The 13,307-nt window shown below is 42.0% G+C and overlaps 1 protein-coding gene across 13 annotated transcripts in view; it reads right to left on the reverse strand.

The window, feature by feature from the left end:
* Nucleotides 1-377: 377 nt before the first annotated feature.
* The window catches only part of enox2 (ecto-NOX disulfide-thiol exchanger 2), a 179,420-nt gene continuing 166,490 nt past the window's right edge, over nt 378-13,307 (reverse strand). For 10 of the 13 annotated variants that reach the window (XM_040016340.1, XM_040016337.1, XM_040016341.1 and 7 more), the window contains 4 exons: nt 8,193-8,249; nt 7,255-7,360; nt 5,148-5,233; nt 378-1,202 (listed from right to left, as the gene is read on the reverse strand). In XM_040016340.1, the coding sequence (XP_039872274.1) occupies nt 1,071-1,202; nt 5,148-5,233; nt 7,255-7,360; nt 8,193-8,249 (381 nt within the window). In that variant the 3' untranslated portion in view covers nt 378-1,070. Of the gene's footprint in view, nt 1,203-5,147; nt 7,361-8,192; nt 8,250-13,307 lie in introns of those variants that run through there. The other 3 variants (XR_005693870.1, XR_005693871.1, XR_005693869.1) reach the window with 3 other exon arrangements.

Genomic DNA, 13,307 nt, shown 5'->3' on the forward strand with positions numbered 1-13,307 from the left:
CTTTTTGGACAAGCTGACACAGCGGGCTTGTGATCTAACCTTTCCATGTGGATTAAACACGGTAAGATTAAGATACACTCTCAATATAACATGTTCAGGAATCGGTTCATATCATACTTTGCATGTAGAAGTTCCTAATCTGCAACCTAAACTGATCCTGTCTTGAGATCTGTGAGTAAACAGTGAGAAATCAGAAAGGTTTAGGTATTTAAAAACACATTTTTATGCTTTTCTACATATCTGTAATGGCATAGAGAATTGGTAATTCCTTATTACACTCCTTGGCTCAAAATAATACTTGAAATATGTACAACCCTAACCCTGCTAACTTTCATTGACACATATAAAACATATATTAAAAAAAATAAACAGACTCATTTATGTATACTCAAACATCTTTTTTATAATCAAAAATATCATCCAAGCATTTACAGTGTATTACAACAAATGATTCTATGCAACTGTTAACCGCCTTTACAGAAAATGAAGAAATATATCTATTTTTTGATCTATGTTACAAACCAGGAACAGCAAAAAAGAGAAGAGAGGGAGGCCAAAGGGTTTGGAGGATTGAAGTGTTCAGGCGTACCCTGGTTACCTCCCAGTGTAGCCCTGTAGACCGGGCCCACACTGACACCACACAGAGCCGACTGTAGGCTTTGAAATCACAATGCCCTGCCCCTGTGGGCAAAAAACTACAGAATAATCCAGTGACTGTAGGAATTGGTGCTGTTCTGCGACTCGCGGGGAGTCATCGCGTCTAAAAATATTTAGCCGACATCGAGAAACTGAGTTCAAGCTCACGAAGACTGCATCACCAGGGCTTGGTGTCAACACTACTGTAGCCATAGAAATGCAGCATTTGCACGTCTCTGCCACCCACACAGAGTCCCTGAAATGCTGTTAACTTTCCTCTCTGATCTGTGCTCAGTCTGCTGTGTCCTCGTACAGTCAGGCGCAGTCCGGTCTTTGATAGCTGTGGACTTTACATGGTTTCTTTCACATGTCTACAGTATCTCAGTGTTGCCTTGTCCGCCTGTTTTCTCCTCCACAAGTGCCACCGGCCGTCTCTACGTGCTCTTGATGCCCTGAAAGCCGCAGAAGTTCCAGCGTTTCTCTAGACTGGCTCCGACACCAGTTAGCTCCTGTCTGAAGGTGCAGGGCAGCCGAGAGAGAAGAGACTCCACCTCAGTGGGGTTGATCTGCAAACACAGGTACAGATTATAAGCCCACATTGTCTAAGACATATCCATCTGCACCTGTGCACCACACAATCACATTAATTAAAAAAAAAAAAAAAAAAGGTATTCCTGAAACAGATCTTGCACAAATCACACTTGAAAGTAGTGAAACCTCTGGAGAACCAGCATCAGACCACAGGTCACATCCATCTGCTGTCCCACTAACCTCTTGTGACTTCACTCGGCTCTCAGAATTCTGTTTTGACTTTCCTCACATGAGATAAAACACTTACACAGTTATTAGAAGCCAGATGTTGGAGTTAAGCAGTGGAACTATTAATTATATCATGTCTTGATGGACAGCGTATCACTAAAATTAAAACCCCTTGATTTATTTTTTGATTTAAAATCATTTAAAAAATGTTTTAATTTAAAACCGTCAAAGTCTGCTCATGGCACTGAAGTAAGCAACTGTGTTTGAATCAGCTGGGACACGTGACTATGATCGGTTCATTGCTCTTGTTAGCAGACCTGAGGAAGGTCATTCAGGCCTTTATCTCCTCCAGACTTAATTATAGTGATGTGCTTTTTTTCAGGTTTTACAGGAAAAACATTAAGAAACTACAGCTAGTCAAGAGTCGTGCTGGTGGAGATAATCTATCACATTAGCCGCGTCCTTACCGTCCTTCACTGACTTAGAGGAGTTTAAGATTCTTGCTACCTTTGAAAACTTTGCGGGAGTGGGAACCTTTGTGCAACTCAAACGCAGCTTTGCCGTCTCCTGTCACTGCCGTACGGACTCATTAGCTGAAGAACTCAATGCTTGACTTAACCAACAAAAGGGTTTTTTAAACCCCTTCTAACTACCAAACCTTTTGCAATAGTTTTAATTGCAATCATTCTAACTTACTATTTTACAGATTTGTACCAAATTGCAAGCTGGTAAGTTGACGGGCGTCCATATGCCGTAAGAACATCTTTAATCAATCCTGATACTGATTCTGCAAGCTTCCAAAATGTACTCAAGGCTCTCTTGGTATTTTAGTTATAATGTGGGAGACGCTGGCCACAGAATCTTTCTTAATCACCTGGGCTTAAATCTGGTGGTTGCACAGCGTAGCATGTGATTCATCCCTTTCCTGCTCAAACTATTCAGTGACTCATGGTATCCTGCGGATGGAGACATTGTCATCCTAGAAATGTTTTGACCCTAATGGAAAAGTTTCATTATAGGATGAAGGATAAATCATTCAGAGCAGCTATTTTCATCTGTTACGATGGGCAGCGCGTCAAATTACGCACGCTAGAATAATAAAATCTCGACCTTCCCGTGAGACAGACTGCATTGCTCCTCATTTATAGGGACCGTCTTTCTTTACATGTGCGCGGCCTTTGGAAACTGTCTTCTAATGTAGAAGAAACTGAACAGCTGCGTGCTCATATTGCTTAATCTCACAGAAGTGCGCTGAAGAAGTTTCTAATGTTCTAGGCTTTTTGTCAGGAGAGCCGCGAGAAGTCCCAGATGCAGTGTCGGTACTCATTACGACATATTATGCAAGATAATGTGATCAATTTTCATGCGTGATGGCCATCTTTGTTCCAGACATCAACCAACACCCAATTTCATCTGGATCTGGTGATTATCGGGCTGATTTTGTGTAGTCTGCAGACTGCAAAAGGGGGCGAGTTAACCCCAAACCATGCTTTCTACGGCTTAACAGAATCTCTGGATCCCCTTAATGTAGCGCTCAAACCTTCAGGCTTGTCAGTCGTCTTTGAGCTAATTTTCAGTTATATTTGCACAACGACGCACATCAAACTCGGCACAGATGAGAAATATACTTAGCCCCTAATTATAACTTTGCAAACATTTTAGTCATACCCATTAGTGAGAAAGTGTACTCGTGCTTTTCAATTCACTTTGTTTTCAGTGGAAACATCTTTTAAGGCAGGAAACCACTTTGGGAGAAAAATGCTCACCAGCCCTTGTTGGGTCACCCAGTGAGTTGTTCATAACATTCACGCTTTATTCTCTTACACCTCCTCTACACGTTCAGTCACATGGGTGGGCTGAGGATCAGTCAGCCTAAATCCTGAGGTGACGCTGCCAAGATTCACTGTCCAAGCTGCTGTAAACATCCCACAGTGACTTGAATTAATAAGTAGATTGTTTAAGAGCTGCACTCATGTCAGGACGCATTAAGAGCCATCGTGGAGATAGGACTAGAGTGTCATTACACACAATGAAGCCGTGCGTGATTGTGTGTGTGGAGCGACCAGATAAGGAGAGAGGATTGGACTCGTTGTTGGTGAGTCCAGCCAGTGATATTGACAAAACTCTGTGGGCTGCTTAATGTGTGTAGCGAAGAGTCTGTGTGGGAACAACAGATGTACAGGCAAACTCAGACGCACACAGACAGACAAGCGTGGGCGTCCGCTCACATTAAAACACACTCAAGACAAAAAAATCCCCAAAAGGCATCAGAGAAGTCCGTCACACTCTTTGCATGTGTGAGGATGAGTCAGGCTGGTGATGAGCATATTTAAAGAGTTGCTACAGAGAACACGCATTTCTCGGGGCAGCCACGTCGATGCGGTTGAGACATCCGCATTTTTGCCAATTAATTCTACTAAATGATAAGTTGTCAGAAAAGGGTTTAATGTTTGCTCAGCGCTGGGAATATAAAGGGATAGGCTGCCATTTTTTCCCCCTGAAGGTCTTCTTCTTGGGGCGGAGAGGAGAAGTGGCCATTAATCTTAGTGTTGCTTTTTTGGAGGTGACACTGAAAGTTGGCATCTTGAAAGCCTCATATAAGTGGCAGTGAAGAGCGATAATGTGTCTAAAACGCCTCGTCGGAAAGATGGGGATGGAATAGCCTCAGCGGACAGAGTGGAAGCTGAGGATGTGTGAGGATTGGGCGGTGTCTGGCTTCAAGTGACACGAAGAAGGATCTACTTTTAATACGTTCCCGCATCAGGAAAAGTCAGATATGAGGAGACATGTTTGAAGTCCACATATAGAAAAGTGAAACTGTCAAAGTTAAACTTGCTTGAAAACCATTTTCACCACATTATTAGGTACACTCCTTCAACTGCTTTTTAATGCAAATATTAAATCAGCCAATTGCACGGCAGCAACTTCATGCATATCCAGTCATTTTTCTGATCTCACAAAGCTCAAACAAACTAAGCTCAACGAACTCATGCATTGGTGTCCTGAACATGTCAATGAGTTCATTGTACTCAAGTGGCCTTCACAGTCCCCAGTCTGACGTTTACTGTGACTGGTTATGTATTTGTCTCAGTAAAAGTGGAGTGTCTCTTTTCCAAGAGACCTTTCCAAAACCCACAGTGAGCTCACAACATTTTTCTATATTTAACAAAACATTAAACACTATAATAATAATAATAAATATCAAGCTGTACGCATTTAGAAGGCAAAGAAGAATGAGCAGTGTGGAAGTTAGTTGTTAGATGTGTTGGTGTGCACATGTTGGCACTGCTGGAAAACACCACCAAACCTTTAAATGACCCAGCGTATATAGGAAGCCACTCACATGACCCAGGTGTCTTACGACATCAAAATGTACACATTTGAACTTACAGGGAAGCGTTTACATGGCTAATGAAAAAAAACATATATGTTAAAACAGCAAGCTCTCAGTTTATCCCAGTTCAAGTCAAAGACAAAAGAAATGTTGCTAAATACCAAAGGGGGCTAAAACACAGCGCTGTGTAAATCTGTTTGGACAGACATGTTATCCTTCCTCTCACCTTTCTCTTGGGGAGAAAACAAATATTTGTATTGTCAAAGGGCTCTAAAAGCAATACAGCTTGTGTTGATGGCACAGCAGGGCCTTGGCATACAAGCCCATACATCAGTCCTATACAGGAAAGAGACACGCTGCCAGTACGGGTGCATACAATCCACGGTAGAAGAAGTTTTGATTCGTGCGAGTCTGTTACCTTGGTGTCCAAACGCTGCAGGTATGAACAGATGTACTCGATGCTGGCTCCAAACGGGTGGACGTGCAGGAACGTTGAAATGATCCCTGAGGTAGAACAAACAAATCGTGGGAAGATGTTAACACAGAACCATGTCACAAACCTCCTGTCACCCATAAAACGTCGATGAACTACACCAGTATGTTCACAACGCCGCTTTATCTGACTCTTTCTCCTGTCCTCTGACTGAGCTTCGAGTGGCGTCTCCCAGAGTCCCACTACTGTTAAGAGCCTCTTGTACATTGTGGCTCCAGATTAGAGAGAGTGTTTAATGGTGGCTTTGATGCCGTTGTCTCATCAAAGCCCAACTCTCCCCTAGCTCAAACATACCATCTGCTATCAGCTCACAGACAGGGCCAGGAGAGAGGTAATCCTCCACCTCTGTTTACAAATCACCTATGCAGCATTGAGGTACCCTGATTTGAAAAAAAGAAGCAAAAACAAGTAAAAAACAAACAACAATAACAAAACAAAGTGAAAGCAACAATGATTTCTGCTGGGTCAAACACCGAAGCAAAAATATGATAAGCATTAGAGTCTTTTTAGAGGAAAACAGTATGCCAAGACTTCATTTTTGTCACCTGCAGGAGGTCAATCGATACTTGAACACAAACAGCGTGCTCGTCTGGAGCTGCTCCACTGACAATGATTAAGAGACCGACTGAGAATCTAATGGTGCATTTAGATAGCACACCGAGTTAAAATTCACGATGATTTATTTGCAACAATTCGCCCACTACAATCGTTTTGCTGTCCATGCTTATTCACCTTAAAAATCAGCCAATAAACACCTTCTCCAACTGACAGCAGACGTTTGCTGGAGCAATATGCACCCACTCTCTGCGTCTGTGTGTAGATTACCAGAATGTGCTAGAGTCAGAGCTCATGATCATTACATTGATGAGACCATAAAAGATGACAAATGGTGATTTTCACTTCCAGAAAGGAACAGACACTGCTGCCATTCCTCTTATTTTACACATTTCTTTCTAAGAATTGTATAACTATTACGTCTGAAAGCTGACACAACTATCAAGTACCTGAAGAAACAAGCCAATAAATATAAACAACACTTGAACATTAAAAGTTTCTGTAAAATGTTCCATGAGGCAAATCCAAAAACAGGTGATCGCTCTGTAGAGAGGAAGCTTTGAAGCTACAGTCACACTAATGAAAACAGTGGTTGGAGACCGAGACACAAACTTGCAATATTGTTGCCAAACTCAGATTAAAAAATGGAATTCAGAGATTCCTTCACAAAGAGTTAAAAAGTATCTGCAGGATGGTGATTTACCTGCACAGTGACAGCCACTGTGGAACCTGGTCTTTCAATAAGATTATAACCAGAATGCAACCAGAGTAAAATCTCATAGTTGATCATTATTTGCCAACCTCAGCCAATCTGTCTGAGTGCGACTGCAGTCAGTCTAAGGAAGAGTGCAACTGTTTGGCGACATGTTGCCTCCCACCAGGCAACCTGTGCTATCGCATTTCAATCTTAAGCAGTCGAAAGCAGCTGGTCACGGCAACTATTTGCAATTGGTCGCCAAAAATGAAAAACAACGCAACCCTTGATTTTTACTTGTTGCAAGGAAGTCGTCATCCTTTTTTTCCTCATAAGCCATATATGCAGCGGTTGGTGCAGCATCCAGACTTCCCATGTTTGGTGTTTCTGAATCTTTATCCAAATCTTCCTATTTTCTGCCTTCAAAGCACTCTGACACTTTGTGTGCAGGTGCAGGGCCATGAATGCTGAGGGCAGCTCGAGTAAGGTGTGTGTTATAATAATAAACTCTGCATATAAGAAACACACATTTCTGGAGAAAGAGGCATTTGAATGTAACCAGGAGCCAGGGATCAAATGCAGCTGTAAGCTTGTGTCCTGGTAAAGGGCACAGTGAAAAGACAATTTACTTAACATGTTTTGGTGAGAAACCAGAGCTCCCGGAGGAAGCGTGAGGAGAGGATGCAAAGTCCACACAGAAGGGCCCGGGCCTGCCACTGAGCAGTTCATGGGTTAAGAAATGTCTCAGTGAGAGTGCTGGGAAAAGCCAGAGTGTCAGCGTACCAACTAGCAGAGCTTCCCTCTCGGAGTGGACAGGACTCGGTGGATTCCTCTCTGTGGGACCTTCTTTCTCCTGACTGCAGGACACCACCGTCGACGCTGTGGCTTCCTACACGTGCACAAAACACACACACGGTTAGCATGAATCAGTCTGCAGACAGCCACTGGCACTGTTTGACTGAGTTATCTGGCGTAATGTAAACAAATTCAAATTTAGGCTGATGCATGGGACACAATAAAAAGACAATCATGCACAAATAAGTGCGATGAGCACACCAGAAAGTTTCACCACCAACATGTCAATCCAGAGAGACAATGAAAACGGGGATAATGAATGAGGAAGGGGATAATGAGGCGAGGGAGGATATTCAGCCAGCAGCTATATTTCTAATAGAGGGAAGCGTGTCTCGCACATACACAATGACAGGAGAGAGGAGACGAGTTTGAAAAGAACAAATAGAGGGAGAGGGGAAGAGACTTGGAAGGCGAACGATCAAGCTGCTCGTTTCAGATCTCTGACAGGTGGCAGAGAAGAGGCAGCATAACAGAAGAGATTTTGTCTGTGTTTGTTGTTCTACATAGTACGGTGCGTACCATTTCCACTTCTAGTGTGGGATCTCTGGTGGCCTTTTTTTATCCATCCATAACACCCTGTGAGTGTGTCTTGGTGTGTGGGTGTGTAGACATATGCACATGTGCAAGCCGTTTTGACTTTATGACTCCTTTATTTCTTAGCCCACTTGTGTCTGTGTGATTTATTAAATGACACATGCAGTTGCAGTGAACTAGTTTGGCCCGTAATGATCTGTCATGTCATTGGAAGAGGAGAGAGGGGAAAATCGGGAGGAGGAGGAGGAGAAGGAAAACAAGAAGAAGAAAGGGAGAATGAGGACAAAACTATGTGGAGGACTGAGGAGGACTGAGCATTTTTCCCCACTTACGCTGCTTTGATTAGCGCTCTCCTCGCTTCCTCTGTCGTCTTGCTTCGACATCTCCAGCTGTAGCACATGAGAAACATATGAAGAATAACACACTGAGAAACAAGCCAGGCACCAATGTATGCAGACAGGCAGGAGGGAGGTCTTAAAGTTGTTTATTTTTAGAATAATGTCCAGATATGAGCTGATTGTGAAGAAACAAGAAAAGCTAAGACAGTAAACTCCATATGGATGTAATTAACTCTTCCTGAGTCAAAACTGGCACAAACAAGTCAGCTATTAAATATGTAACAGTGTGCGTCCTGATTTTTCTGGAATATAAAACAGCTCTAATGATACGTTAGTCCATCAACAGCAAAGTAATCCACAGCAGACCTGCGAAATGATCAGCTTAAAAAAACAAAACAAAAAAACAGCCTGTCAGGTGTAAGGACGGGTTTTCACGGATGTACAGTCTGTGCATTTAATTTGGATTTAAGTCCAAACTTTGACTAGGCCACTCCAAAACCTTCATTTTGGGCTTGTTTATTTACTAATTTTTTCAGCCATTCAAAGGTGGACTTGCTGGTGTGTTTCGGATCACTGTCCTGCTATGTTAACAAGTTGAGTCGAAAATATAAAAATTAGCTTCAGAAGCTGTCAGAGTGTCAAACAGACCCACTGTAGCTCACAGACAGCTTTATCTTGTGAAAAGCAGTTACTACAAATAAAGCCATTTATGTCTAGATATAAGTTATTATGGACTGTTATGGATTCTACATGCACATCAAATTCTTTACTGATTTATAATCAATATTCTGTCTGGAACAATTTACTGGCTCTGGACCCAAACACAGCAGAAAAACAGTGTTTAATAAAGGCTTGCATTTGACTCAGGTGTGCAAAGCTCCAACGCCACAAGTTAGACTGTCAGATAAACCCGCCAAGCTCACAAAGAATACAATTAAATGGAAAGGACTCAACTAGAATTGGTTTTAGATTGCTACCCTTATCTCTGGCTCTAAATTATGCTTTTTATCATAAGGAATAATTGTGGGTGATGCTGAGTTTACATTTACAGTGTGGGAGGCTTCCAGTGAAAATAAACTATTGAGCTGCATAATGGGAAGTGCTTTCCTTATATTAGGTACTGAAAGTCTGAATATCCTGGCTTTATCATGTATATCGTCTCACAAGTGGTAACTTGCGATGCTAAGTCAGTGAAATGCCCCTTTACTCACAAAGGAAAACTCTTAGTGACGACAATAAAATACATACAAAGAAATGATAAAGATGTTTGTTGTGATCATAATAATAAGGTTAATGGCTTCAATGACCTGCACTTGCATCGGTGAAGTGATATGTGGCGACAGCTCGCTGACAGTAAGGACAGTGACTGAACCAGTGAAGAAGAACTGATGGCATGAGCGATGTCCTCGGCATGACAAATCATCCTACATTGCCTGCTAATCTTCGGAGAAACCAACGCCCCAAAATTGATTTCTCTTTCTCCCTTTAATGAGACTGTCTTTCATGATTCATGTTTGCCCATATGCAAGAATTTAATTAGCATATTTCCCAGGGCTCACAGTTGTGGAGGGACACATTTCTAATCAAACCCATCACTCTTAACAAGCTATTGACAACCCTGTCATTCCAGCTGATCGGAAGAAGAAGAGATCCGTTAACAAATGACTAACTCAGCTCGGCGTCGCATGAAACCTGTTATCTCCGAGCTAACAGACAACACACGCAGAGGCTCCCCACATAGTTTGAGAGCCTTTCGTTTGTATTATCATCCAATTTAATAGGCGATTTAACCCGAGGCTCATTTTAATGACAGCCATTTCTCTCATTATACCGAGCGAGAAGGAACATTAACAAACATGAGCACTTTAGCACTCGGCGCATGGGACAACACCTGAAACATTAGTAAACATGACACAGCAAGCAGAGAAAAATGACCCATGAAAACTGAAATTGTTTATAAGATTGAGGATTGTGCGTCTGTCAGTGGAAGAGTGTAGTAATACAGCTTGACACGAATCAATATTAAATGGAAAAATGTGTCTCAGTGGAAGAAGCACATTTAACTAATGTGTTTTTTTGGGGTAGGCAGGGTTGCTCGATGGTGGCAAAAATCCTTTTATCGTGATCAACATTCAGATGACCATTTACCACAATTACTCAGTTCGGAAAAATACTAAATTTACTAAAGAGAGTCATTTTAAGAGTGGCACAGTAGTCGTTTTATCTAAATCACCTTGTTTTACTCATCACTGCGAGCTTAAACTGAATTGAAATGTAACTGAAATGAAAATTAGATTCATTGTTCAGCCCTACAGACAGCGCTGGACTCCTCACTTCTTTGTATTTTGCTTCCAAGGAGCCAGACTTTATTTTTAAGTGGTTTTGAGCAATAGTTCTTAAGGCTTTCTGAAGGTCTTTCAAAGGTTTCACTCATTTTCATTCCAGTCCTTGTACCCGACTGCTTTCAGAGGAATGCTTTTGTTTGTTTGCGGAACCACTTAACATTGACCTATGAATCACTCAAGCATTACAAAGGCACCTAACTCAAGGGATGAGCCAGTGTTATGTCAACACAGACGACTGAGCAAAGAATCAATTTGAAATTGCATCTTTAGGCACTTTGTTACTAGCAGTCTTTTCCCAAAAACACCAACGTAGATTAATAAAGCAGCAGGTGTGGCCACGTGGCTCCTATCTGGCAGGTAATATCCCCCAATCTGGTGACCATACTCTGACATCGCTGCGATCTGTTAGTTACAGCCTCTCTGAGAGAAAAAAACACTGCTTTGTGTGATGCCGGTGCAGATGCATGACACAAAGGACAAAATGTTCAGGACTGAGAGCGCATGACTGGGTAAGGCTGGTGGTCGGCGTGACATAAAATCGCAGCTGCAGAAAAGGGAAGAAACCATTTGAGTTTGGTCAACTGTGCTCAATGTGTTTCTAGTTAAAAAAGTGAATTAATTTCTTTGGTATTTTTGTCATGCGGGCGTTGTGAGAACATACAGTTCAGATGGTTAGGCAGCCTGCCTCACAGAAGAGAAAAACCCTTAAAAACTGCATTATCTGGTGCAGACGAGGGCACGGTGAGATGGGAGTTGCTGCTGGCGCTGCCTTACTGTTAGACAAACAGGTTACAACCTGAAGGCTGAAGGTATTTATTTTGGCAGTAATCTTTTTGCTGGCATGGATGTTCTGCAGAGAGCTTTTAAAAACTCTGTTTACACCTAGGTATGTTACTTGGATAATGATAAGGGCCTTGAAATACTCAGCACTGTTATAATGAGGCAGCAAGGGCAGGTTTTCATTTTATGATAGTAAGGATGTAGAGATAATGATTGATGAGCCTGTGGAGACTGATTAAATGTACCCGACTGGGCAGGATGCTGTTGAGGGTGCGTGCGGAAAGTTGGCCTTAAGGGAGTTATTTAAAAGAAAAACAAGCCTTGCTACGAGCGATCGCTGTTTTTGGTGGAATAACGCTACATTCTGGTCCAGTGTGCTGTCACCCACTCAAAGATGAGACTCGGGCTGACCAAGGGAGGGGTGCTTTAGAGGCACCACAGCCCAGTCTTCTGTGTAGTCCAGCTTAAACACTGAATAAGGTCTGAATTAAAAACTCTAGGAATGGGTACATGAAAATCTAAAGCCTCGTTTGATTTACATTTAGCTCGTGTCATTTTCTCATAGGTCATCTTCTTGACCATGTGCAGAAACCATCTACTACAGATTGTCTCTGTAAGCCTTGTTCTGATCACTTAAACTGTATACTATATGAATTCACGGTGGAGTCCAAACTTTCCAAGGCTTAAGGCGGCGCTTCAGGTGAGAAAACACTCAGACAAATCCCATTTTTCCCCCCACTGGGTTGTGCATCGTGAGTTGGTTCCCCAGGGTGAGACTGTTAATGTGGACTTTTACTGTACTGTCCTGAGGCGTCTGACAGAGAAGTTTCAGCTGAGAAAACTGGAAGTGCCACTGTGTGCTGGTTCACAGCGCGCAGTGAAAACAGAGGAGTTTGTTGGCTGCGCAAACACAATCTTCACTCACAACCCGGATCACTAGATTGTCAAATCTGCCTCCCTTCATCTAGATCCCGAAAATGAAAATAAAGCTGAAACATTCCCATTTTGACACGTTAAAGAGGAAGAATGCATAAGAAGCACTTCCTATGAGAAAGCCAAAAATAGCATTCCCACTTGAAAGTAGTTCAGAAGTGAACAAGGTGGTGACCTTCAAAGTGGCACTGGCCACAGCGGGTCAGGCTTGTGACTCGTGTGCACCTTCCTCTATGAAGTTTTTGTGCACAGCTGTACAGATTTCAGTTTCTTGTGCAGGTCTGAGTTCGGCCCCAAAACAAAATGAAAATTTGTAAAGAAAGACTAAGTGAATACCAGGTTGTGATCTAGGTCAAGCTTTGCTGTGGACTGAATTTTTTTCAAACGTTTGATGTAGCCAGCACAGTCAAAGCACAAGCAGAGATGGTGCAACCGAATAAACAAAACAGAGGCTGAAACTCACCAGTTAGTTTTGCAATTAACGTCGACGGTCATATTTCTGCTCTACAGTCAGCTACAGCAACAAGCTGCCATTTGGATGAAATGATTTGAAGATGGAGAACAATTACATTCAGTCCGTTACCATTTACAAGCATCCATCCAACCAAACATCACTTAAGAGAAGGTAAAAGAGAGAAGTTCTTTCATTTTTTGATTATTATTTTATTATACTTTGATTTTCAGTCAACAACTCAAGTGATCAGAGCTGAAAGCAGCTGAAAATGGAACTACCTGGAAGATATGGTGCAGCTATAGTTTACTAGCTCAGTTTGTTTCTATGGATGCCTGCGGAAACTGAAAAATGTTTGAATACACAAATGACACACAGGCCTTTAAATGGGTATTAGTTCAAATGTTCTTTTGCTTTTTAGTAGGGCACATTACTATTACATAAACAGAGGGAATTCATAAATGTCATTTTACTGAACTACTTACAACATGAAAGCTGCAACATTAATATTTTTTGGAGTAAAATTACAAATCAAAAACTTGATTATACTGTGGTTTAAAAAATGAATAAACACTCCAGGGAGGAAAATGAGAACGAAAC

This window comes from Simochromis diagramma, unplaced genomic scaffold (assembly GCF_900408965.1).
Source record: "Simochromis diagramma unplaced genomic scaffold, fSimDia1.1 OVJJ01000685.1, whole genome shotgun sequence".
Lineage (NCBI taxonomy): Eukaryota > Metazoa > Chordata > Actinopteri > Cichliformes > Cichlidae > Simochromis > Simochromis diagramma.